Below are 26557 nucleotides of genomic sequence, written 5' to 3'. Positions count from 1 at the left end.
GGTTGATTCTTTCTGATCTCGAGTCCAATCAAAAGTTCTTTCCTGCATTACTTTGTCTTCCTAACACATAAACTAAAAATCACAGTAAAGACTATTTAATACGGCAGCAGATTTAGTGCAACTGTTTGTTGTGGTATCTAATAATTGTGTTTTATTTCCTCCTGAATTCAACCTTACATGCAATTGGACATTTGTGGACCAGATGTCTGCTTTGTCTCCCAACGAGCCCCCTTTTTTTTTTTTTTTTGAAGAGCGTAAGGTCACGGATGACTGATGTTGGCAAAATTGCCTGTTGGATGTTTTGTAACCATTTTTCACATTTTTTGTAACCATTACAAAAAATGTGAAAAATGTGAAAACACGTAGGCTGACAGTGCACTTTTATCTGAGAAATACTGTTTGCTTTCAAATCACCGAGCAGCCGGGAGACCTGGCAGGGTCTAACGAACCCATAACTCCAAACAACTCCCAAATTAGAAGATTGTGTTTTGTTTTGTTTCTAATTAATTTGGCGTGCTGGGAAGAAAAATTGATGGCAGATCTTAAACTGTAAACAGTTGGGAACTAGTCAGGCACCATCAAACCCTACAGGAACAACAAGTTTACCTAATCATGCCGGGTAGTGGATTATAAGAGCCCCTGCTGTTGGGGTAATTGTTCTGCTCCCCCCAATGTGCCCATAAAACCCTAACAAAGTTGTTTTTTTAAAACCTGCTGCAGACATTTCCCACAATAAAACGCAAGACAACCATATAAAATAATAGCTCAGTATTTTTACATAAACTGCACATTAAGAACACTATAACTCAACCCAAAGCTGTCATTCTGCAGGTTTGGGTCATCAAAACTGCGTCTCATCAGCGGAGATCCTCAGGGACGTGTGCTTAGCCACCTGCTGTAAACCCCATTTAAAAATAATTGCACAAACTCAAATGAAACAGTCACTGAGTTGGAAGACGGTACCGCCATAATCTGCTGAATTTTAGACGGCGATCAGAACTCCTGAAGAAAATCTTGATATCGTCACGTTGCTGGGAAAATACGGTCAAAACGACGAACACCCTCATTTAGTTTTAGGGTTTATTAAATAGCAGCTAAACCAAATCAACTGTTTTCACATGCACTACATGAATTGGGCCCAAGTGGTGTTGTCTGGTTCAACACCTGGGAGAACCGGCAGAAATATCTAAGCAATAAAATCTTTTATTACGTAAACTGAAGTTAAAAGACATTTATTTTGACCTGTGTAGTAGTAACTAGTTACATTTTCTCAATTACATTTATACTTCAGTAACTTTTTTTGAAAATTATTCTTGACCTTCTACTTTTACCTGAGTAATTTGATTGTGAATAATTTCTACTCTTGAGTAAAAATTCTGGATTTTCTACCCACTGAATGAAAAATATACCAAACATTCACCAGACACAAACACACACCTTCAGTTTTTGTTGAAGTGTCTTTTCTTATTAAAAGAATTTGGAAAAATGTTCTTTGGCCTGATTGTTATTTTTTGTTACTTATATGAATTACTGTCTTTTTCATCCTTAAGATACCAAAATTTCCTTTTAACTATATGCTTTGGTCCTTTTAACAGTATAATTTTTAAATATTAAATGATAATCAGTAGACTTTTGACCAAATACTTTGTTACTCTTACTTGAGTAACTTCTTGGACGGCAACCTTTTACTTTTCCTTGAATAAAAATATGTTGAAGTCGTGCTTCTCTTGCTCGAGTAATTTGGGTACTTTACCTCGTCCGGTTTCGACTTAACTCTTAAAAATTTTCACCAAACCGTGGCAGACGTCTTGAATGATGGACTTTTACGAATTCTTTTCTAATCCAGATTAGCTGTCATTGTCTTGAAGGTGACCTGGTTTGGACCAAGACTGAGTGGATCAAGACAGATTCCCTCACCAAGTGACACAGCAGCAGCAGCTCTGAAAAACGCTGACTAATGTAAAGGTTAACCTGCTTTCAGTCCCATAGGTTTGATGTCGCGATGACGGACGGTCAGAGCAAACCGAGCGCTGAATCATTTACTTACATTTGCACACGACGGGTCAAGACATAACCCTTAGCTGTACTCTGAGGAATTTGTGATCAAAAACAGAACAAAGCATCACATGTTGCTGTTGAGTTATACTCTTTAAAGCAGAAGACGTTACACATGTCAAGTAATGCAATAAATCAATCGTATCTCCTTTGGTTCCATGGCGTTGCCTTGATGTTTTGAAACTTCTCATGTCTGCAGAATATTGCTACTCTGATTGGTGATTTATGGACCAAAGGAAATTCGGAGAGGCTTTTGTTTTGGCAGCTGTTTGACAAAGCTGTTTTGTGAATGAGTCTTTTGAGAATATCCTGGCGAGCTGCATCACAACCTGGTCTGGCCGAAGGAATGCTCTGCATGAGAAATCTTTACAGACAGCGATTCAAAAGCATTAGCAGCTCTGAGCTGCAACCATCCAGGACAGAACAAATTGTTGATGTATTAAACTCTTTCAAATATTTAATATTGTTGTATTTGCTGACTGTCATTACTTCTTTTTGTAGCTTATTGTTTATTGATTTTGCATAGCTTTAATGCAGAAGACATACAACACATTACACTACTTGTCTAACATTTATGTCCTTCTTTTTATGTAAATTGTATATTTTGCCCAGTTCTGTCCATGTGCTTCTTGTTGTTTCAACTTGTGTGTCAGTTTCTCCATTACAAACATCTTTTCCACTATTGCAGCCCATTGGCTCCTCAATGGTGTTTCCACTTCCTTTTTGTTGTTTATCACAGTCCTGAATAAATTCCTCAAAAGTGCCTCTGGTTTTAGTGGAAATTTGTATCCTAAAACTTTAATCAAGTCATCACAGATCATTTCCTGAAATATTTCAATCATGCGCATATTGACCCTTTACATGTGATGCCACGCCCTCCAGAACCCCGCCCACTTCGCCATGACGGACGTCAAAACAACTTGTCATGGCGCTTTTAGTCAAGAAGAAAGCTTGACTAAAAACAGAAATCTGTAACCTAACATGGCTCCTATTTAGTTGATTTCACTTTAGATATGGGTGCTGCGTGGTCGACTTCACAAACAGACCAGGATGCAACCCAAACTTATTTTATTGTATAACTTTCAATGAGGAAAAATACGGCAGTGATGGATAGCAGCCATTAACCATAAGGACCGTCAGCCCTTTGTGTAACCGTTGTTGAAATAAGAATTTTAAAATAGCACAATAGTACATAAGTTAACTTTTAGGTTAAGATAAACTTAGATACAGATCCAAACTGGGACAGCTGGTGACTCTCAGAACTTACAGAAATTCCTAATCAGAAAGCAGTCTTAGACTCCTTGGATCTCTTTAGATGGGGAGCCTGTCTGCCAGGCAATTAACAAATTCCTGAGCATGGTTCAAAAGTTCACTAGGATCTTAAAACTTTTTATAAATAATTTTATCTATATTAGAATTAACTATATTTCTTTAAGCATGTTTTTAATTAGTTACTTATTAGATCCAAACTTATAGTCATTATTTAGCATTACATTGTGTGCAAGCTTGGTTAAAAATACAAACTACTTTCTTGTGGAAACATTTTGAGGCAGAGATAGCGCTGCAGCTGCAATCATATCAAACTGGACAGCGGCTGGTACGAGAAGATCTAGGCCGTATATCTGCTTTTGGGGCTCTTTAGCAGGAGGTAATAAAATTAACATTAAGACAGCCCACACAAAGGAAAAGAACACACCTCCTAATGCATATATTTAAGTGAGGAGAATATGCAGTCTATAAAAAATGGTTTGTTTCACAGCAGAAGTTGGAATCTCTTTGTGCTGAGTGAGAGTTTCCCGGAGGATGCATCTTCTGTTATTCTTTTGTCTTTTTTTACTCAGTTCTTTGTCTCTGTTTTGTAATGTCTTGGACTTTTGATAATCTAGGTGAGATGATTATTGTAACATTCTTCTTGCATTGATTTTCTCTGGATAAAACTCTGAATATCTGAAGTCTGACGTAGTATGATTGCTCTTTTCTCTCTGCACACGTACACAGACACAGGAATTCGGGACAAAGAATTAATTAACGAGCTAAATCAAGTTATTCCTCTTTTTAATTCTTAACACCGTGCATTTGCAGCGACACTTTGTACTAGGTGAGATTAACGTTCAAATAAACTAAGCATTTATTAGAAAACTATCAAATGTCACGTTATGGAGAAGGTACATCTAACAATTAGTAATCATACTGTGTGAATCCAGGTAAAGTCGGTCATTTGATTAACACGTCAGAGATTAGTCGGTTTCTAAGCTAGCCGTTTCCATTCCAACTGCTTTATATCCTATGAGCCCCAATCAGATGTGTTATGACCTCGACTTCAGCAAAAACAACTTTGGAAAACAATTTTCGTCACTGCGTTCAAAACTCCCAATCCTCACTTCCGACATCCATCATGGCACCTCAAACGATTAAGTGATGTAGCGGAAAAGGGTCAATACTTTCCCACATCCTCTCCAACAGTTCTGTCGTCTTTAATTTTAGTGTGATAAAAAAAAAAAAAAAAAAAACTCAAAGGGTTCTTCCAGAAAAACTCTCTCCCTGTCCAAAAATTAGCTGATTAACAATTTCTTGTGTAAATTATAATTATATTAAGTGTCGATCATAATCTGTTGTTACATATATCTTGATTCTCAGATGTTAATTTATTTAATGAGAGACAGCAGTAGGAAGGTTTTTTTTCAGGATATTTTACAGTGATTCCTGAAAAAAAAACTGCAGCTTGAGGTCATTCCACTGAGAAAAGTTAAAGTTTTACCACTTTCCATTAATTTATGTTTGCTCTTTCTGTGCATAAGTTGGAGTTTGTACTTGAGCTAGAAAGATTTCCACCAAGTCTTAAAATCTCAAAACTAAAGTAAACTGAAAAATCCAAGACACTCACTGAAATCTGTCAACATTTAGAAAGTATTACTCAGTTGTGGGTATAATATTAACTGATGGCCTACAAAAAGGTTTTTTATTACCAGAGTATTGAGTTACTGGATAAAACAACAACAAAAAAGTCTGCAAAACATGCCAATATAAATAATTACAGCTTTGTTCCTAAGTTTCTGAATGTTACAGCCACAGTCCAGTAGAAATGGGCAAAATAAACAGTATAAAGTAGAAATGATGGAAATTTGTCCTATGATAGACATTTGCAGTCTACCGGCTAACTGCGGTGATGTTTGTTGATGACGTAATGTCCGGCATCAAAACAGAGGAAGCAAGGAGCGTGAATGAGAGTGCAAGGGAATAACTTGTTAAAAAAGCAGGTGCAAAAAAACCCGTAAATAATCAGGACCTGGTTTAGCATCCCGTGGTCTCAGCGTGACATACAGGAGGAGCGCGGCAGATGTCACGGTCAGACAGCAGGGAAGCGAGGGATACAGGATCTGGACCCTTCCCGGGTCGCAGAATAAAGGTTGCTGGTTCCAATAGACCCTTTCTCTTAACCCTCCAGCAGTCTTAATGCGTTACTCAGGGGGTTACACAGCAGATGTCACGGTCTGACGGTCTTTCCGAAACCACAAAAGAAAACCTTGTAAAAGCGCACAGTGCAACTCTGCCGGACCAAACAGAGTAAAAACATGTACGGGCTCAATGACCCCGTTTCTTAAGACCATAGGAAGGCTAAACAGTGAGAGCAGGAGCAGGAAAATGTAATCTGCAAAGTGCATGGAAGAGACGAAATACAAGCGATTTCTTTTACCACCTTAAATCGAAGAATGTGTTTGAATACCAGCAATGCATCTAACTGCAAGCTCCAGTTGCAACTCTGTGACTAAAAAGCAGGAATTGACACAGACATCCCTTATATTAAAGTTTTGTGCGTCTATATAGAGTTTTATCTTCATTTAAGTTTGATTTAAGCAGGTAGTCACCATTGAGCTTAAGCTGCTGCCCATCATTACCAATAATAATAGGCAGTAACATTAAATATTACGTACAAATAAAATGCGCAAAAACAAGTTTTAACACATACAAATAGATACAAGCCACTCAGTATGCGATTTCATTTCTAAGGTAAGTTTTATATAAATCATATTGTGAGATACATCATTACCACCACTTATGACAATATATCGTGATATGAATTTTATGCCATATCGTGCATCTGCATAATCCATTAACAACCTTTAAATAGATATGGACGGATATAGTCTGGTCACTTATGGCTTAAACTAAACTCTTTAGATGTTTAGCTTTCGTCTTTATCCATGTTTGGAAGGAGAAAGGTTCTGTGCTTCACCCTGAAAACCCAACGCCAAAAAAGAAGTTTACAGGTAAGGAATATGGTGGTTTGAGGGAAGATGAATGGAGAAACGAACCAGAACCTACTTGATAAGAATCTGAAGATGAATCAAGCGTGCAGCTCCAAGCAAGATGATAATCCCAACCACACAGCCAAAAAAACTCTTAACTGGTTTCAGAGACAGAAAGTAATACCCAGTAAATCACCTGGCTTGTATCAAATTTAAAATCTATGAAAAGAGCTGAAAATGAGAAAGGAACTCCAGAACATTTACGATTTGGAGACAGTGTAGAATAACGAGTGAAAAAATAAAATAAAATCACATTTGATTTGTCTCCATTATGAAACTACTTGAAATCAACACTTTTCCACATAGGAAAGCATTGAATAATGACTCCAAACTCAAATGTTCTACCCATAATTCCCATCACTCTGATTTCTTATTATTTGTGAGAAATTGTTGACCTTCGTCACAAAACCACAGTCTCTCCACGGCTTTGCAGAAGTGTTCTGCTCCTTTAAGGTGGACTGTGAGCTCTCATGCTCCACCGTTCAACTCTGCACAGATCATCCCTTCTCTCTGGCTGATTTTTAATTTCATGGCACAGGCGTCATGTGAAGGGCATAAGCTCCAAGTCAAGATATTCAACATTTGACATGCAAAATTCAATGCAGATTCTGTGAAGCAGTTTGATATTTTTGTTAACTTTATTCTGGTAGAAAAAAATTCAAAACATTTTTAGTGTTTTGGGAATCTTAAAGTTGTTCTGTGCACAACATTTTTATTGCAAGGATTAAAACAAAAAAATTTAATAGAAAATGTAATGTAGAGATTGTTTTGTCATATTTAGTTTGTGCCAAATCTAATTTAACCTGGAAAGTAAGAGAAGAAAATAACATTTTCTGAATTTTGGAGTTTTGCTGGAATGTTTATCTGGTCTTTAATACCAACTGCTTGTCTTTGTACCACACCTTAACATTTCAGATCGTCAAACTTTTGGTGATTTGGTAACAAATTTTGGATGCTTTTCTCCAGCAAAGACAAAGAAACTGATGGGTGTAACTAAATACAAGTTAATCCTGGAAGAAAACACGTTTAAAGCTGGTAGGAGCTTTAAACGCCTCCGGACCTCAGAGGCCGCCGTCCTGCAACCTGCAGATGTGCATTCAGCTTGCGCCACACCTGAATAGAATAATTACGTCCTTAGCAAGGCTCTGGAGAAGTGATCTACACAAGAATGAGGTAATTAAGCCATTTCATTCCAGTGTTTTGTACCTGTGGCACATTTAAAAACTGCAGGCCCTTCAGGACTGGAGTTTGAAAATATAACAGTGAAAAATATAAACATTTGTGTTTCTATGATGAAATTTTGTCTTCAGGTAAATCAGAAATAGTTTTTGGTTGACTGGAGAAGCTGTAAGATAACAAAATTCTGTCTAAGTTGAAATTTCACATTTTGAAACATTAAGTCCTGGTAAAGAAATAGTTTTTGTGGGGAAATTATAAGCAGTTTGCCTCTCGAATGACGTCAAAATGACTTTGTTTCTCCTCTATTGTTGAAGTTCATCAGACCGGGACATGATTTGTTGCTTCTTGAGATCCGCCAGCCTACTTCATGTTGTCAGTCGGGTTCTATTTCTGAGAGTTTATTTTTTTATTGAATTTATTTATTTGATTTTTGTGCTCTTACAGGAATCAGATGTGGATGTGGCTGATAAAAAATTAGTTTTCGACATGTTACGGTATATCTCCGCTAATTTAAGTAGCCATATTACTTTTTCACACTGCAAAAACACAAAATAATACTAAGTATTTTGGTCTGGCTTCTACATCTTTGTACACTTGAAATAAGCAGGATATAGGAGATTGTTTTCAGTCAATAATTTCTTACTATTGATGGAACATTTTTAGTTATAAGTGAAATATAAATATGATGTGGGAAAAATGTCTCGTTTCTCTGCAAGATTATTTTAAGTGTAGTGGGATATAAAACCAAAATCAGATGTGTTTTTGCAGTACACATATGGCCAGGCTGGCTTGTAAGGGTTTTCAAATTAATAATTAAGCCTTTTGACAAATGAAATCATCTCTTTAAATCTCATGTTAGCTCTGGTGATTTACTGTCATAGAGAAATGCTAAGAAATTATTTCAATATGTTTTTACGGCCAAAATTGTTGGTGCCACCGAACATAAGAGTTTGGTTGTGTGTCATTGTAACTTCATTCCCAGCTGCAAACTAGCTAATAGTTCTGGCAACAGAAAATGAACCAGAGCAATATTTGTTTTATACATGACTCTAAATTAGGTAAATATAGTAAAAAATATTTACTATGCAAGCACAATATACCAACTATACATTTTATATTCTGAAATATATAATCAGCTGCCTTAACTTTTGACCTACAAACTTTATTTTGATGCTCCTCCAGATGAAATTATTTGTTTTGACACAAAATAATTTGACAAACTTCCTAAAGTCTCAAAAACTTAATTTTTAATTTACTAAAACAGATTTGATTTTATTTTTTAAGTATATTAGCGTCCACCCACCTGCTGAACATACTGAGGCACTTCCTCCACTTTCTCAAAGGAGGATTCGTTTGGAGTGAGCAGGAAAAACATGGCCCGGAGACCCCTGGACACAGAACCGGACCCCGCCGCTGCAGCCATGGCCGGGACTCTGTTTACCTGTGCAGGTGTTGCAGCACAAAGCGCTCAGTCTCAAGCGCGTCACCTTTTAAACTCCTTCTGTTTGTTTTTGGTAACTTCCGCAGGAGGGAAAGTAGGTCAGCTGTGACACGGATCCGGAACCAGCTGCTGAATAAAGTTCCGAAATGATAAAAAAAAATAAAACACTGTGACGTGTTTAAAGCGCCCGCCGGATCCTGCCTCTGCCTTGATCCACGTGTTAATCCAGATTTCTCAGGACGCCACTTTGCCTTTGGACGCCAGGGTTCCTCTCTAAATCACGCTATCAGTTTTATCGCGAGAATCCGCGGTGCAAAGTGGCTCTTGTCTGCAGTGACTCTGTGGAAGTTGCAGGAAATGATTGAGCTCTTCAGGAGGGAAGGATGTCGGTCCACCTTGTCACATTGCAGCTGTTTGTCACGGTGCTGGGGGGTTTCCACGCTTTATCCTGTAAATATGAAACTCGTGAATCACTGACGAAATTCTGAAAGAAAAAAACGAAGTGTCATATTTCAATGTGACACTTCAAAGGTTATTTTAATATATATATTTAACAACAGCTTGTATAACTGGATTTGTTTTTAATACACAGCACAGAGACTGTTTTAACTGATAAAGTGATGGAAGTTGCAGGAGATAAAGTTATGCATATTGAGCTTTAATACCACAAAATGTCACAAGGTCGAGCATCACACCATAAGTGCAACTAATCAGCTAAAGCAGCACAAATCCATGCACTTTTTTTCTTTATGTAAAGGTTTACAAAAACCTTCTGTGTGTTGTAATAATTCAAGGATTATATATAAAGTATTCATGCCCTTTTTCACATTTTGTCACTTTACAACCACAATGTGTTTTATTGGGTACTTGTGTGGTAGACCAGTAAGAAAAACACATAATTGGAAATTTTGCTAAAAATGTTACATGGTTTTAAATGTTCTTGCAGTTAAAAGGCTGAAAATCGTGTCTAATTGCTTGCAAAATTGAGAGTGTGGATCTCGGTGTAGTAAAAGCTGTCCAGGCAAGAGAACATGTGCGAACAAAAATGTCCAGTCAGAGTCAGCGGGAAGGTTACTGAAGGTTTACATCAGGGCGATGTAAGGAAGAATTTAACAACACTTTCCAATTTATTCAGTTTAGAGTTGAAGGCGGTACTTTTTTTTTGTAACTGTTTTTTTATTTAGAAAGAGATTTCCATCACATGTGGTAATTATAGCTTTAAAGTCGTACACGAGGTGTCAGGCATAGAGTCCAGGTGATTTTGTCCATCTTGCCTTTCGTGTAGTTTCTTTTACAGATTTTTAGTTGTGAACAATAACAACATTGAACAAAACAAACAAATAAATAAAATGGAAAATGGGGATTGCACCACTTCAAGCAATAGAAAACCACAAGAATATAAAAGGGCAGTACACATAATACACAAGAACGATCAAGTGAAGTCTGATCTGATTGGTTTTACATACTCATTTGGTCAAGATCTTATAAAACAGTTCATAGTTCACAATTGTTGATGCAAGGAGCAGCCATATTGAAATGAGGGGAGTAGATCTTCCAGTTCTTACTGGGAAAACCGACTTCCCGGGTCATTCCAGTTGATTTCTCCGACTGGCAAGTTGGAATTTCTGTCTTCTGACACTGAATGGATTTTACCAACATCCCTGAGTTGCTTATGACGTCTGTAGCTCCCTCCGGGTTTCAGAGACTTATTTACTCAGCAATACCAGAACCAAATCCAAACCTTACGTTCAAAAAAGCATTTAACTTCCAGGCTCCCTGAAAACTTCATATGAGCAGAAACTGATGAGTTATTTACAGCAGGAATGAATATGTTTCTGATTAAAAATGAATTAACCATTTGAAAATCTTGTTTATACATATCTTCTTCTTTCATGCAATAACTATATACTTTGTTATTGTCTTTCTATCTTTCCTTTGTGTAAATCACTCTGGGTGTAAACATGATAATCTCCACTATGTTTTTCATTTATTCTTCACTTTGAATTTTGTAAAAACTTATGTAAGGTTAAATTTGGATTTAATTCTGATTGAACTGAGCTATATACAGTAAATGGGTTAAAACTGCATAATTTTCCTCTTTCCATGACGCTCTGAGATGACTTTCCTCTCTTCATAAACAAACCGCTGCTTCAACGAGACCAGCATAAAAAACAGAACCATCATCAAAGCTATTGATTTTAAGCGAGTTAAAGAGCAAAAAGTTAAATATATTTTTGTCACAAGTAATTCACGCTGAATTTCACAATAATTTCCACAGACCGAATCTCTTTTAGTCACAGCCCAAAGTGGAAAGAAATTGTAGCAGAAAACAATGAGAAATGCTGTTATTACGTCTGTCAGTGAAGGAGACGAAAAATTATTATTCATTTATTGTTAATTAGAATTTATTATTTAACATTTTATCATTTAGTTGCATGGAAAAAGATCATCCAAAGGATCATTTCTGGCTAAAAATTGGGGCTACAGGGATCATCATGTGAAACATGGCGGGGGCGGCCTTATGCTGTGGGCATGCATTTTTCTACAGCGAGGGAGAAAAGCTGGCAAAAATGGATGAATCTTTACTTGGTTCACTTTCCACCAGCAACACTAAACACACAGCTGGACTGGAATGGTTCAGATCGAAGCCATATTTAAAAATGGCCTAGTCAAAATCTAGATCTGTTTTCAATAGAGAACCTGTCCAGACTTAAAATGTAATGTTCACTGATATTAAAAGTTGTCACAAACGTGTCCCAGAGTGCAGTGGTGTGCACTGAAATATGAATGTATGCACTTCTAATATACAACAACGTGCTACTTTTTTAACACAATTAATTATTGTAAAATTCTTCATGTTTTCATGGCGCTGTGAATCCACTCATGATGAGCTCTATTTGAACGCATTTGTGCGCATTGTTGCGGAGCTTAGAGGAAAATTAGTGTTTGCGTGTAAACTTGACACCTGGCCTGCGTTCGCTGCGTGTTAATCCCGCATTTTGTCAGTCAGGTGACATCTGTTTGTCTCTGCGTGATAAAAAATAAAATAATTTCTTAGTTTGTCCATAATTATATAAATGAAAAGAAGATGCAGCTGCATCCATCAAGACAGGTGATAAATTAAACTTTAAAAAAAATGAAAATACAGCGAAGTTAAAATAAAACCTCTGATAACCTCTAAGTAATTTTATTAGCCTAATTGTAAATAGTTCTAGTTAGAACCATGTGTTTTGAAGAAGACATGCGCAGTAGAGTGGCTGATGACGCAACATGACGTCGACTACAAGGCGCTTTGGGAAAAGTTCAAATCTTGTAACTTTTAAAAGGAGTACATTAATATTATTTCTATTTCTGCTGCCCTTTTTAATTACGATTCTCATTATGCTCACCTACACTGTGCTGTCTTATTTTATTTTAAACCAAAAGGTAGTGCAAAAATTAAATCAATCAACAAATACATTCTCAAATCCCAACCAGCCAATAAAATGTGTAATAATTCATCCAGTTTTAATGTTTTTGTCCTTCATGAGGTTAAAGCAGGACGGCTAGCCCGTTAAATGCGTTTAAAGGTGCACACCAATTCCTCTCTGGACAGACATACTTACATTTTGTGTAAAGACGGCAGCTGACAGTCAGCAGTTGGGGGCCGCAGTAGAACTAACAAGAGCACATTTGTGTGCGGTTACAAATACTGTTTGTTCAAATTTAAAGCCGAATGGAAAAACAGGGGAGCCCTCGACACTTGTGAATAATCTGCAGTGGTAAAGCAAAAAAAGAAAGAAAGAAAGCTGGATCCGATTCAGGATCAGCGGGTTATGCCTGCAGGGGCTGCAAGGAAAAAAAATTATAAACCTCAAATACCGTGTGAGGACCCTCTAAGACAAATTAGCATGCACAATCACAACGTGGTGAAAGATGAGATCAAGACACTAAATTGTTTTCAACTGGATTTGGTAACCGGATCCCATCCTTTGTGGGTTCTGCCGAGTCTTGGCAGGAGTCCCCGGCACCGGCCCTCAGGCGAAGGTGAATTTAACATGCGCCCACATCGCCAGCTTTCTGCACTCTCTGCAGTGTTTAATTTATTTTAGCCTCACTTGGTGGAATATGCATTCATCAGTCGGGATGAAGGACGAAAAGCTGCAGAAATGGTGGAGAGAGAGGGGGAGGGGGTGAAAACTTTTTTCAAGAAACTTTATTAACCACTCTAAAAGTTTTATTCAATTTGCAACTGTCCCCTGCTTCAGGCTTCAAATCATTTGCAAAAAAAAAAGAGTCATCTCCAGGCAGAAAAACGCCAGCTAACGAGCTGTCAGTGTGTATTACTGCATGAGCTGAACAGTCTGGGTATAGGCTTATTGTTACGGTAAGACAAGACTAACAGTTATTTACAGATCGCTCATGTTTGCGAGGCAGATCAGATTTCCTGGCACCTGGTTGAGTCAAACACTTAATTACAGCGTAATTTACATTTTAAACAGTAGAAACCAATCGAGGCGCAGACTTTAGGTTCAACAGTGCAAATTAAAGCTTCAGGCTGCGCCTGCAAAGAAACAAAACATGGAATGTTAACAGCTTATTATTTACTTGTTTTAGTCAATTTCCATCATCAAGATGCAGTGAAGTGAAACAGTATTTGTCTCTGTAGAGATTTCTTCTTTTTTTTTTGTCACACCTAAAGGTTTCAAATCACACGAGTGTTTATATCAAAGGGAGTAGAAAATGTATGAATTTATGTATTAACCTGGAAAAATAAGTCAAAGTCATCCTCAGTAATACGTCAACAACTTTGGAAATTACTTAAATAGACCATGAAGTTAGCCAAAAGTCATAAGAAATTCAAGGATAAAGGGGAAAATCGCTGACATTTATCTATTGGTAACGAGTTAAAACCCTCTTTCAAACATGGTGGTTATGTGATTATCTGGGGCTTTTATGATCTGAAATATATAATCAAATCCACATCTGAATGTCTAAAAAAACAAGGCAAAGATTATGGAGTGGCCTAGTCAAATTCTGGACTTTTCTGAATGCTGTGATGGCTGGTTAGACTTGAAGACAATAAATGTTTCTCTAACAAAGAGGGAGAAAAAATTTCTCCACAATGATGGATGTGGGTGCAAATGCTCAAAGCTGGCTTGTAGAGCATTCTTCCCTAAATAAAATAAATCATAAATGTAAAATATATCTGTATATAGTTTATTATTTACTGAGGTTATGTTTCATATTGAGAAAAATCTGATTTGTGTGACAAAAAGATAAAAAAAGAAATCGGCAAAGGTTCAAACACTTATTCAAAGCACTGTATTTTGTTCTTTTTTTGTCATTTATTAATAAAACTTTCATCGATTGTCCTCGGTTCTTCAAATTTACATGATGCCTGCAGCTATTTTTTCACTCCTCTGCGTTTGTACACTCGTTTAGCGTCGTTGTGTGACACGGCGGACCATCCAACAGCAGTTCCCTCTAAGGAAGCTCCCAAGGCGGATAAGGGTTGGCGTCCATCATAAGTGAGCATGCTCGGAGCTCTGATCGCTGTCATGACTGTCCTCGTTGGCTAAGGAGTCCGTGGAGTGATGCAGCGCCGCAATGCCGGAGAACTCCGATGGCAGAAGCGTTCCTTTTTTCACATTCACCAGTTCCTTCTCGCGAGCTGCCGCCCCCTGCTGGCCGCCTTTCACTCTTTTCCACTTCATCCTTCGGTTCTGGAACCACACCTTCACCTGCAAAGGGAGCAATGCGTTAAATCAATGAGAATCCTCCATTGGAACTACGACGCTGTACGAATTAGGGTCAGTGTATAGAAAAAGGAGTACAAAAAAAAATCTGAAATTTTCTAGTAAAAAAAAAGACATTTATTCCCAAGTTTCTAAAATTGAAAATTTGCTTTAAAAACAATCAGAAATTTTTACATTAATCTTAGAAAATTTCTAAAGAAATTTTTAGTTTGTAGTCAAAAAATTGCTAGAAAAGTTCTAAGTTTTGACATTATTCTTGAAAATGTTCTAGAAAAAAAACACCAGGACATTTCTGAGCTCTAAATGTCAAAATTGTGCCAGAAAAAAACCCTCAAATGTTGAGATCAGTCTCAGAAATTTTCTATAAGAAATCAATGACATTTCTGAGTTTGAAAAGTCAAAAATTTGCTAAAAATTAAAAAAATAAATTAAGATTACTCTCAGAACTTGTCCAGTCAAGTCCGAAAGACAAAAAAGTCTTTTCTAGCAGATTTTCAATTCTAGAAAATCAGAAATCTTCTTGTTTTTCCAGAAAACTCCAGAGATTAATCTCAAAATTTCAGAAAATTTTCTAGCAAATTTTTGGCTTTTCAATCTGAGAAATTTCATCGTTTTTTCTCAATAATTTGTAAGCTAAAGCTCCCTTTCTGTTATAGGGTTTTATAGATAATACCAGAAGGAATCAAAAGAATAAAAAATTAAGAGTTACAATTTACCTACAAGTGTGCAAGATATAATAAACTCATTTAGTTTAACAAATAAAGCAAAGTTTGAAAGCAAAGTGGTAAATTACCTAGCAATAGCTACTACCTTTGGCAGGGATAACTTGTTTTCTGTATGACCTTATCATCCTGACACTATTTTTTAATGTGTTAATAAACATTTCTGTAAATATTCCATCTCAGCCAAACAGGTTAATTTTCAGCTGACATGAGCAAACGATATTTCAGCGTAAAATAAAAAAGGAGTGAATGATCAAAAGCTTGACCATCACACAGGTTTGCAGATTTTTGCTCCTTTCAGGTCAAATCACTGAACTTTGGTTTGTGATTAGAAAGCCTTGATTTCTTTCTTTGTAGAGAAGATTAGAAATAATTCTGCTGCAGTTCGAAGGCCTCACTCCTGACCCTGGCGAGGACTTCAGGGTCAGCTCGGAAACTGCAGCATCCTCTGGTCCTACAGCTACAAAACAAATCCAGATTGTCGTTCCTCCGCCTCCATAAATGTCAGCTGGTGTGAAGTCTGTTCTGCGTGACTACGGTGCCGGTCCAAATGGGTCTGGTCTGTCCAAAGCACATTCTTTCTGAGGTCTATTGGTCCTTTTTTAATTGCCCTGTCAGGAACTTCAACATTGATCATGTGAATTTGTGAGGCCTGTAGAGAATAAAATAACGCTCTTGGGTTTTTGCCACTTCTCTGAGAATTGTACAATCTCATCTTGTAAAGTACATTTGTCGCTGAAAAATAGTTTCATACCTATTATAGGTTACCTTTTGACCTTTTAACCCTTCCCAGATTTATGGGGATGCAGCATGTTTCGTTTTCACATCTGCCTTGGATTTTTTATTTAAAAGGTTTTGTTTTTATAGCCTCAAGATGCAATCATCAAATTTCTCCAAAACTTAACAGCATGAATCAATCCTTGTGACCAATTGATTTTACTACCAAGCTGTTACCTTGTAGTTTTTGCAATTTCTCAGAGCATTTCATTGTCTGAATTGGCAGACCACATGACCTGATCTGAAATATTGTTCTTTCAAATAAAAAAATTTCCCTGCAGAACAATTTAATCTGAGATGAGCCCTATAGCCCTTCCTAGACTGATGGGCAGCAGAAGCTGCTTCTCTAAAGCATCTGATCTCTATGTCCCTCAGCAGGAAACTGATTTTATCAACATCTATGATGATCAACTAATGAACTGTATTTGCAAACACATAATTTGCACCTTTTTGTTAAAATAATGCTAATTCTGAGTTGTTTGCGTCTTTTCATTTGATTTAAACTTGTAAGGCGTTGGAATTGAACGGGGTGTACTTTCTTTACCCGATGCCCTTATATGTGGACATGCGGCTCCACCTGCCACTCGGCGTCTACCTGTTTTTCCCTGACTCAACAGTCTCTCCCGTATTTGATGATTAAGCTGTTGCTTAAAACGGTTTACACATCGAGCTGCAGCAGAGGCTTCCAGAGAGCCGCCTCATGGGTCCTGGAGGGGCAGGAGGGGAGTCCTCTTTGACACAGGTTTATTTTTGGGGAGCAGAGCCATCACATGGTCAGGAAGTTAGTCGACAACACAAACGTTTGTCTTGAACATGCGGGGTGCCGAGTATCTGAGCGGATTCTTTACAAGCCTGAGGCGGCGACACGTTTCTGGCTCTGATGTCACACAAACCCGTCGCTTTCAAAGCAAACTGGGGAAATTCGGATTCCCTGAACGACCCAACTCCACATATATGATGATGTCAAATTTTGCATCAAAAACTCAGAGGTCTGTGAGTCACTAAACACATTTCAGCAACATAAAATCTACCATTAAAAACAGCACAGCATGAGCAGAGTGGCAGAAATGAAATAAGCTCCTCTAATTTTATTTTAATAGGAGCAATAGGTTTTAGATTTTAATACTAAAGTGGTAATATTACCAGGGTGAGGCTGAATTTTCTGTTAACCTTTGCCAGGATCTAAACTGGTCAGACTTCCACCATGTGAGATGTTTCTGCTTTCTGACGCCTCTTTAAAAATAATCCGGCTTTCTCAGCCTCCAAACACATTAAAAATCCATCGAATTTCTCCAGACAGCTGATGCAGCATAAACCAAGCCAACCAACTTTAATGCCAGTATTTACCTCAGAGTCCCCTGCTGCGTACACTCACACACACTCAACCTATGGCGCAATATCCATGCACATTTTGATGCCACTGGAAGATTAATTGCAACAATGTGGGAGAGCGACGAAGGATGGTAAACTCCGTGCCGTCTGCTGAATCAGAGTTTTCTTTCTTCTTAGCTTCTGAGACTTTGTAATTTGAACCGAAAGGACAGCATTACTTCAAAACTTTATGAAGCCTGTGACATTTTCCAAGCTGGACTTTGCAGGTGTCTTCACAGAGCTTTGCTTTACTTTGAAAATCCCTTAAAACCTGCCAGAAAAAAACAGATTTTTCTCAGTCTTGATTTGAGAGTAGAGCTTCTTTAATTTTATTATTTGGATATTTTATCATTTAATACTTTTACCTAGTGAACATTTTATCGAATACAATTTGGAAACTTGCATCTATATTTATTTTTTTTGCCTTTTAAGAGTATTTCCACAAAAAAGCTGATTTTATCCTGTCACTAGTTGAGAAATCTTGCTAATTCTAGCTAAAAAGTTCAATTTTAGTGAAAATACAAAGAATTTTAATTTGAAAGGTGTTCTAAAAAAAGTTTTCACATTGAATCTTAGTTTTGATTCTGGTGCATTAGTATCGCTTTTAGGCAAGTTAAATCCCAATGTGGTAACACAACAAAAAAAATTGCTTTTAGCATAAAAATACATATTTGAGCCTCATATTTTGAAGACAGGTACATTTTATTCCCTTTCTTTTGGTGTCCAAACATAAGTTTTTGGTGTTTTTAGCTGCCGGTTCTTTATTTTTACTTCCTTGTTGTAATGAAACACTTTCTGTCACTGGCTAACTTTCAGTCGTCCAGGATCATCTCTAATGGTTTTGGAAGCTTACATGTAGTTGATCAGACATCCTTCATCCTGTTAAAGCTAAAATTTGACACCTTAAGTCTGAGATAAAGGACATATATTAGTTTCAGCGAACAGACATGTTTAAAAAAGTGCAGAAGAAGGACTGAATAAATGAATCAACAATTCAAGACCTGATCAAATTTAGTTTATGTATGGAAATATGGACTGGAGCTGATATTTTATATATATTTAAAATATAGATTGTGACATTTTAAACTTTCTAACACTGCAGGAAACATTAAATAGGCTTCCATACTAATGAGGAAAAACCATACAAACAAAATCTCTAAGAAATGGATTTATCAACTCAAAACAAAACAAATTATATGTTTCAACTCATTTCCTGTTAACTTTGTACAAAAATGTCCAACGGAGAAACAAAACCTCTTCTACCTTCAATACACAAAAAACTCAGCTTTGATAATTTCTCACCAGTTTGACCATTTCTTTATTACACAGAGACATTTATTTAGTGCCTATTGGGAGCAAAAAAATTTAATAGTGTTCATTATTAAACGTCTATCAGGCAAAGTTAGACAAGCCATGAACTAGAAGGAAAAACTGAAGAGGATTAAAGATGAAGGTTTCTGCACCATTGGTCACAGACAAGTTCTAGAACTTTTCAGAGATTTTCTACTTCTGATTGTGTATAAAAAATATAAATCGAAAAACAGGATACAAAGAAGCTAATTAAGTGGCCAGTTTGGAGAAAACAGTCTTAAAAATTAATTGCTGTACAAAAAAATGCATTTTCTAGAAACTGCTACACCTGTTAAAATTACACAATTTCTCCTTAGAAAAGATACGACTCCAATAACCAGACCTGGTCGTCTAAGTGATGATGACCAGGTCTGCAAAGGCTACTCTATAAAATGACAAGTGGGTGTGCCATACCCCCTAATTCCCTTCAATCACTGGAAATCCAAAAGTACTCTCCATAAAAACGTAAAGGTGCCATTATTACCATTAACTGTTGCATTGGTTTGGTGTGGAGTGCTTCAGATAGCAGTTTACTCTGCATAGTTTCTACTGAAAGGAAGAAATGTACCTGTTGTTCTCTTCTAACAGACAAAGATACTGTTACTAAACCAAAGGGCCTGTGCTCCAATTTTTGAGATTATTCTGAATATTTTAGACGTTTTCCTTCTGAATAAATGCGTTTTGATGCCGTGCTAAATCTAAAGTTTGAAAAACACCAGCAAAGATGTTGGCCGCTGCTTGAAGCATTCACTTTTGGAGTAATTAGGAGTAATCCAAAAATATTAAGGACGATCTAAAGGAAATGGTGTCAAACTCGTTTATATTTTGGGCCGCATTGGGATTGAAAATACCAGGATGTATTAATAAAACCCATTAAAAACTGTTCAGCAACTGGCCACATAAAAGTCTACAGCAGGCCGGAGTTGGCCCCCGGACCTCCAGTTTGACACACCTGAGCCAAAGGAACCAGATAATTTCCACCAGTTTGAACTGGATTATATGACATAAAGTCAAAGCAAACATGTTCACCTCTTAGATTTGCCTCCATGGCATCAGCTAAAAACTCCTGATGATTTTTACGATGGATCTGCGTTCCGTCTAACCACCAAAAATCACTGGCGGCGCGTCAACTAGGTGTGAGTTACGGCTTCCAAAAGGTTGTCACAGAACGACAAGCCGCGCGCCGCTTCCTTCCTCCAACCATTTGTCTCCTGTTATTTATTTCACCTGCCTGCGTTTTACAGCGAGCGGCCCACGCCCGGAGAGGGGGAAGCGACTTGCTAGACAGCACTTCCTTCAACCTCGTCTGCAGCCCGCCTGAAAGAATAGACGGGAACATCTGGAATATGATCGTCCAATGACGCAGCCACATCTGGAGCACAATGAGCCCCCGCAATGGAGTTACCAAAACACAGTAGCGAGTGAAAAGCCTTCCTCTAGTCCTGAGGGCGCCTCTGTTTTCACAACATGGCATTAATGTGCTAATGGAGGGTTCGGTAATGCCTCCAGAAGCAGGGACGTACTTGTCTTTCGGTGAGGTCGAGGTTCACGGCGATCTCGTAGCGCCTTAGCCGGGTCAGGTAGTTGTGGTGGGCAAACTCGGCCTCCAGCTCGCGGATTTGCTCCTTGGTGAACGCTGTCCTCTCCTTCCTGGGCTTGCTGCTCACGTCTGGCTTGTAGTTCCCATCCTGGGACTCTGAAATCAAACACCACAGGGGTTTCTCTTAAGCTCAGGGCAGAAAGTGAAAACGAAGACAGGTGCAAGAAAAAAGATGAGGGATGTCTGTCAAGCTTAACTGTCCAGTTGTTGTTTATAAAGCTTCAAAGTGAATGGAAGGACTTGCTTTTTTTTCTGCAGTTTATCAGAAAAACTAAACAGGAAACGTTACTTCCAGGCTCTCTGTTTGCTTTCTTTTTAGATTTGTTTTGAAAGTTGTTCACAATCAGCGAAAAAATGAGTCCCCAAAGAGCGCAAGAACTCTGAAGTAAGGCCTGAATTTAATACAAGAAAAACAAATTGTTCACTTGCATGAGACATAAAGGAAAAAACTTTAATATCCAACATCGTTTGAGTTCTGCACAGCTGCTTTCCTTTGCTTATGCACTTCAAAATGAGCTCCAAATTGTTAATTTGCCTTTCAAATCTTCCCTGTTTTATAGTGTTTTCTGCGGCTTTGCTGGACTCACTTCACATGCACATACCAGTCTTAAAGGAAGCAACAATCGCCATGGAAACTCAGCAGTGGTTCGGTTCTGCAGCGTGCATTAATCCAACAGGTCTGCGTCAAACTAAACTGTAAATAGTCCTGCAGACACATCTAAGGTTTCTTCTCCTCCAGACGAAGAAATCCCTGTTGGTGCTGTCTTTCTGTCTAATTAGAAAAGCTGGTTTTACATACCACCTAAACAGCCAGAAGGAAAGATGCAGAGGCTGATTGAGAAGCCAAGACAAACAAACACAGACGTAAACTGCAAGAATTCCCACATAAATTTTGTAAAATTAAACATGGTATTGCTTCTCCCCGCAGCTCGTGCCTGGCTCCCCTTTGACCCGGCTTTCCCCTCCCTGTAATTTTAAACCGAGCAGCAAGTTGCCGATCCTGAAGCAGGGCCTTCAGACAAACTGACCTGCTGCCTTTTCTTTACATAGACATTGCGTAAAAGAAGGGGGGGGAAAAAAAAGAATAAAATGAAAGCAGAAGACAGACAGCCGCTTTAGAGCAGGCGGGCCTGCAGTTAAAACGAGCGGGGGAGCTTTTATGGCACCGCTGCTGCACCACACCAATTAGGTCCCCGCTGTAACTTTCATCTGTCCACAAAAAAGGAGGAATAATGCGGGCAAAGCACACACACCCAGACGGGGCATGCCGTTTGAGGCTGCCAAATGAACTTGGCAAAGTTTACCAGGGATCCTCAGGGGAAACGATAGAAGAATAGATCCTCGAAAGTAGACCCCTCTGCTGTAAAATTTGTTTTTTAAATTGATTTTGTTCACAAATTCCAGCAAACTGAACTCAAGGTGGCCTTAAGAAGATTCCGACTCGTCATTCCTGCTTTTGTAGACAACAGTGTCTCAACAAATTAAAGCCATTTTATTGTTCCACTCTGAAAATCTGGTATTTTTTTACAGGACAACCACTCCCTTGACAGCCCTATAAACTGGGGATAGACACCCGAAGCCTCGCATGCCCGAGAAAAAATGAGCAGGTTACCCTGAAACCAGAGACCCTGACTCATCTCATTAGCTCAGCCTGTAGCCGAGCTCGAGGAAACAGCTTCAACTGGGTACCAGCAGCAGAAAACCCTTTCAGATAGGAGGGGGGAGAATGAATTCTCGGGTTTTGTTTTCATTTCTGCATCTAAATTCAAGTTTCCCCTGCAGCTCCTGGTCCAGATGCTGAAACCCAATCAGAGCTGCATCTCATGCGAAAGGCAGCGGTCTGATATTTAGACAGCTGACTGAGGCGGCGGCACAGCCAGCCTCCATAATCAGAGTGATTGGTCGCACAGCGGCGAGGACGCGCCGCACTTCTGAAGCTGCGGGGAAAAGCGGGATCTGGAAGCAGAAGCTCGGTTTTCGAAGCAGCGGAAGAAAATTCGAGGTAGTTTGTGGAATTAGTGGATTAAATATGTGATTGCACCACTTTCCATGAGTATAACAGATCATTCAGCAGAAGACAAACAAAATGATGAGTTTGCGTTGCCTGATTGTACCATTTTTCCGTTTGCTGCAGTAAATTGTTGGATAAATTTGAAATCTAATTGCTCCCAGTTGTTTTGTTTTCAAGCCTGTTCAAATAAAACCAGTAAGGGAATGCAAAGAAATATAAAAAAAACAAACTTTATAAATTAGATTGTGATGTGGCACATTGATAATGAAGGAACTGGTTCTGCTGGTTTCATGAGTGCGATTATTTTGTGTAGCCTATCTTATGATCAACATGTAAGTGAAGTGACATATTAATTGCCAAAAATCAACCTTTTGTTGTTTTCACATTAAATGCCACAAAATGTCCTGATAACATTCGAGTCTCCTGCCAAGTTCGCCTCCAATTTGAGCACAACCATCAGACAAAAATCAGTGGTTTTGACAATAAACACAGATTGTGGATCAGTTCTGAGGACTTCAGTTTAAACGGACAGAAAGAGCAGGGAGGAGTAGTTTCCTTGAAACTCTGACTAATATCACATTCCCAGCAAGCGGCTCGGTGACTCAAACATCACCGTTTGTCATGATAATAATTGATTATCATTGTCGAAATGCTTTGCATTTTCCAATTTCAGCCAGGTGAAATTTAGAAAGAACTGTTTCAAGTTTATTCAAAATAAAAAAAGAGTTCAACATGTTGGTTTGTTTTAAAAAGCTTGAATAAACAAATTAAGTAAATTAGCTTATTAAAATTCCCATGATTTAAAAAGATATAGACTTAAAACACGTACTAAATATGGCATTAAAAGGGCAATATTTAGGATTTATTTTCAAATGCTAATAAATCTTTTTTTTTTATTGTCCCACCTTCCTTCTGGAATTTTCTAGACTATTGTATATTTTTAAGAAACGCCCCAAACTGTGATTTATATTAACCACAAGATTTAAACAGGAAAAGCAGGAAAAGTCTGCATCTGCCGGGCGTTTAGTGCGGCACGCGGCGCCGCTGCTGCCCTTTTACAATCCATGACATCAATTCTTTACCGTGCACCTCATTTTCTGCCCTCTGAAGAGTGTCGCAACAAACCAGATGTGATTTTTTTTTTTTTAAACCAAAACACGGCGGCGGTAGTGAGAAGTGCCTCTGCAGTTATGATATGGCCTTTTGCCCCACGCTTCGGTGCGCCTGCAGCCTGAATCAGCCAACACCTACAAACTGCTTCCCAGACACGCTTTTTGTTTTTCTATCCGAGCTGCAGAGCTCCCAACAGCTGAGCTGTTGAATGATCCCGACTGACGTGTACAGATGTTTGTGGTATCCTGGAGCTCTGGCTGGAAGGTTGATATTTATGTAAAAGCGTTTCCCTTTCAAAAAGATCTCCAAAGAATTTCAACTGCAGTCTTCTGTTTTTCAATTTGTCAAAACGGATTATTTTCCCCAGATGTGTGGGAATGAGAAGAAATTTCTCCAGTTTGCTTCCTTTTTCTCCCAGAATTCATCTTACCTGAGCTGTCGCTTTTCCTCTTGCCGTTCCTCTTCTCCGCTTCAGCGGGTGACATAGTCTGCCTGCCGAAGTCTGCAGGCACACAGGAAGCCCCTGTTGGGGTGCTGCCGCTGCCTAGAGTCGGGGTGCTGGCGCACATGCTGGGCGGCCCGGGGTGGCCCAGGTCCGGCGGTGTGGGCCCGTTCTCGTGGGACGACAGGGAATGCGGGTGGCAAAGGCCGTGGCGTGAGGCGGTGGCGCCGCCAGGTGACGGCATTTGTGGGATGTGCCAGGATCCGTGGTGCTGAGGCTGGTGGTGATGCTGCTGGGAGGACAGGTGGCTCCGGTGGTGGTGGTGCTGGCCGGGAAACAGGCCATCGTCGCCCGAGTAGCTGGAGATGACGCACGGGGACGGCGAGGACGTGGAAGAGGAGGATGAGGAAGAGGCCAGGTCGGGGTAGGAGATGTGATCCGAGCGTCCGTGGAGGGTCAGGGGGGACTGGGTGAAGGCGGGATGCAGGGCCTGCGCCGGGGCGTGGGGGCTGCGCAGGCAGCCGAACAGCGTGTGATCCATGGAGCCCAAACGCACACACGGCCCTCCACTGAGGCTGGGATGAGTGAAGTCAAGAAAACCAACCAAAAAAAAAGGAACAATCACAAGCACATATCCAGGTTACTTTCCCAAAACTTTTCCTTTAAGCTCAAACAAAAAAGAAAAAAAATGAGAAATGAAATAGTCAGAAAGCAAAAGGGGCTGAGAAATGGGCGTCCTGTGGTAATCCAGAGCATGCGGCTGGTTGGCAGGCTGTGCAGGATAAACAGAGAGCCCAGGACAAGCTGCAGCAGAGCTTCTCAGATGTCAGGAGGAACAGAGGACTGGAGCTCGAGGCTGGAAGCACAGGAGGTTCCTAGGAGCTGCAGAACGAGGGGAGTCAAGGAAGGGGATGTTATAAATAGGGTGTAACGTGAGAGGGAGGCTGGGTCACAGGCTGCATCGGCTCCACTGACCACATATATATGATCATCCTCCAAAAAGCACAGCACAATAAATCTGCACTATTAAAATGGCTGAGCTTTAGGAAAGTGGAGGCAGTTTGATCTGGACTCGGATTTGACCTCTGGTGCCCACCTTTTCTTCTTTTTTTTAATATCCTCTTTAGGAAATCGGCGTTGGTACGTCACGGGTGGGGCGGAGGGGAAAGGAGGTCGCATGAGGGGAAGTGGAAGATGGAAGGGAGAGGTGTCAAAGGTTAACCCAGCATGTTACCCTGTGTTTGTCAGCATGGACTCAAACCAGAACGTAACTATCCTCGGGTCACGCTCAGATTGTCGTAATGCTTCCTGGTTTCTTTAACTTTTTTAAATGATGTTTTGCTAATTGTTGCGTTTGGTTTCTGTGCTGCCCTCATTTTGCTTCACATCACATCTGCATGCAATCTTGCAGATCATGTGTTTATTACTCACCACGAATAGGGAACAAAGTGCTAGAAAACTGGGAAACAACTGAAATACTGAGGATAAAAACCCACCTGTTCAGAGTTGATTTGATTCCCATCAACAGGAATGTTAATCAATACGTCAGTTGTATATTTGGTTCTTGATGTTGTTGACAGTATGTGACAAAATGTAATGTTTTTGCTTATTTCATAATTGGTTACTGTATAAAGTTTTTATGACGTAAAGTACTTTGAACTGGCTTGTTGCTGAAATACAAATAAACTTGACTTTATTTCAGGATTTCATCATTTCTCTACTCTTCAGTTATTAATGTTTCAAATAACCTAAAATGACCTGAGGTGTACCTCAAGGTTTCAAACCAGGCCCAGTTTTTTTTCCAATTCTTAATCACTTATTGCCTGAAGTTATTTACAATTTTATAAACTTGTAGAACATATATACATATTGGCGCTGAGATTTTATTGCTTGCATTTTAGCTTAATTACATTTAAATTACTACATTAAAAATATTAATGCAATTAGTTAATGCAATTAATTTTTTCTTTTTATAAACCAAAGTCCAGAACTGGAACCTTTGTATTTTGTTTCTAGTACACCTGTAAATCTGATGCACAAATGACATCCCCAAATAACAGCGATTTGAGCAGCAAAACTGCTTTTTTGGCACAGTGGTGTTAATTTTTGCTTCAACAAATGATCTAAAGGGACTGGAAAAGACTATTGTTGTGTGTACATTGAATAAAAAAAGGAGTTGGCCTGTTAGTGAAGCTTTTCTCAGCTAAAGTAGCATTTCAATGCTAAACATGTAGCAGCAGCAGCAGCGCTGACGTCCCCATTGACAATGCTCACATTGCTAAAAAAGAGTTTTTATCAAAGACATTTTATGAATGATCAGGTTTTCCTGAAACTGATGGTTGAATAACCAAAATAACAAATTAAAAACAATAAATACATTTTTGTCTCCAATAATTCAGAAGCTTTAAAGTAGGTATGGTGCAAATTAGCAACAGTAGGGATTAAACTTAA

General features: G+C 38.9%; 2 protein-coding genes across 2 annotated transcripts in view; both read right to left on the bottom strand.

Annotated features, from left to right (window-relative positions):
• The window catches only part of agmo (alkylglycerol monooxygenase), a 67343-nt gene extending 58088 nt beyond the window's left edge, over positions 1–9255 (bottom strand). Inside the window, exon 1 of the mRNA XM_055047314.1 lies at positions 8845–9255. Within this exon, the coding sequence (XP_054903289.1) occupies positions 8845–8964 (120 nt within the window). The 5' untranslated portion in view covers positions 8965–9255. The remainder of the gene's footprint in view (positions 1–8844) is intronic.
• Positions 9256–10090: 835 nt separating this feature from the next.
• Positions 10091–25878, bottom strand: meox2a (mesenchyme homeobox 2a). Its single transcript, XM_055047211.1, has 3 exons — positions 24095–25878; positions 20464–20636; positions 10091–14705 (listed from the first exon to the last, which is right to left on the bottom strand). Exons 1-3 carry the CDS (start codon positions 24645–24647, stop codon positions 14487–14489), a joined length of 945 nt encoding a protein of 314 aa, XP_054903186.1. The 5' UTR covers positions 24648–25878; the 3' UTR covers positions 10091–14486.
• Positions 25879–26557: the final 679 nt, after the last annotated feature.

This window comes from Poeciliopsis prolifica, unplaced genomic scaffold (genome assembly GCF_027474105.1).
Source record: "Poeciliopsis prolifica strain line A6 unplaced genomic scaffold, Auburn_PproV2 SCAFFOLD025, whole genome shotgun sequence".
NCBI classification, from domain to species: domain Eukaryota; kingdom Metazoa; phylum Chordata; class Actinopteri; order Cyprinodontiformes; family Poeciliidae; genus Poeciliopsis; species Poeciliopsis prolifica.
Note: the sequence above shows the minus strand (reverse complement) of the source record. Positions and strands in the feature narration are given on the sequence as shown.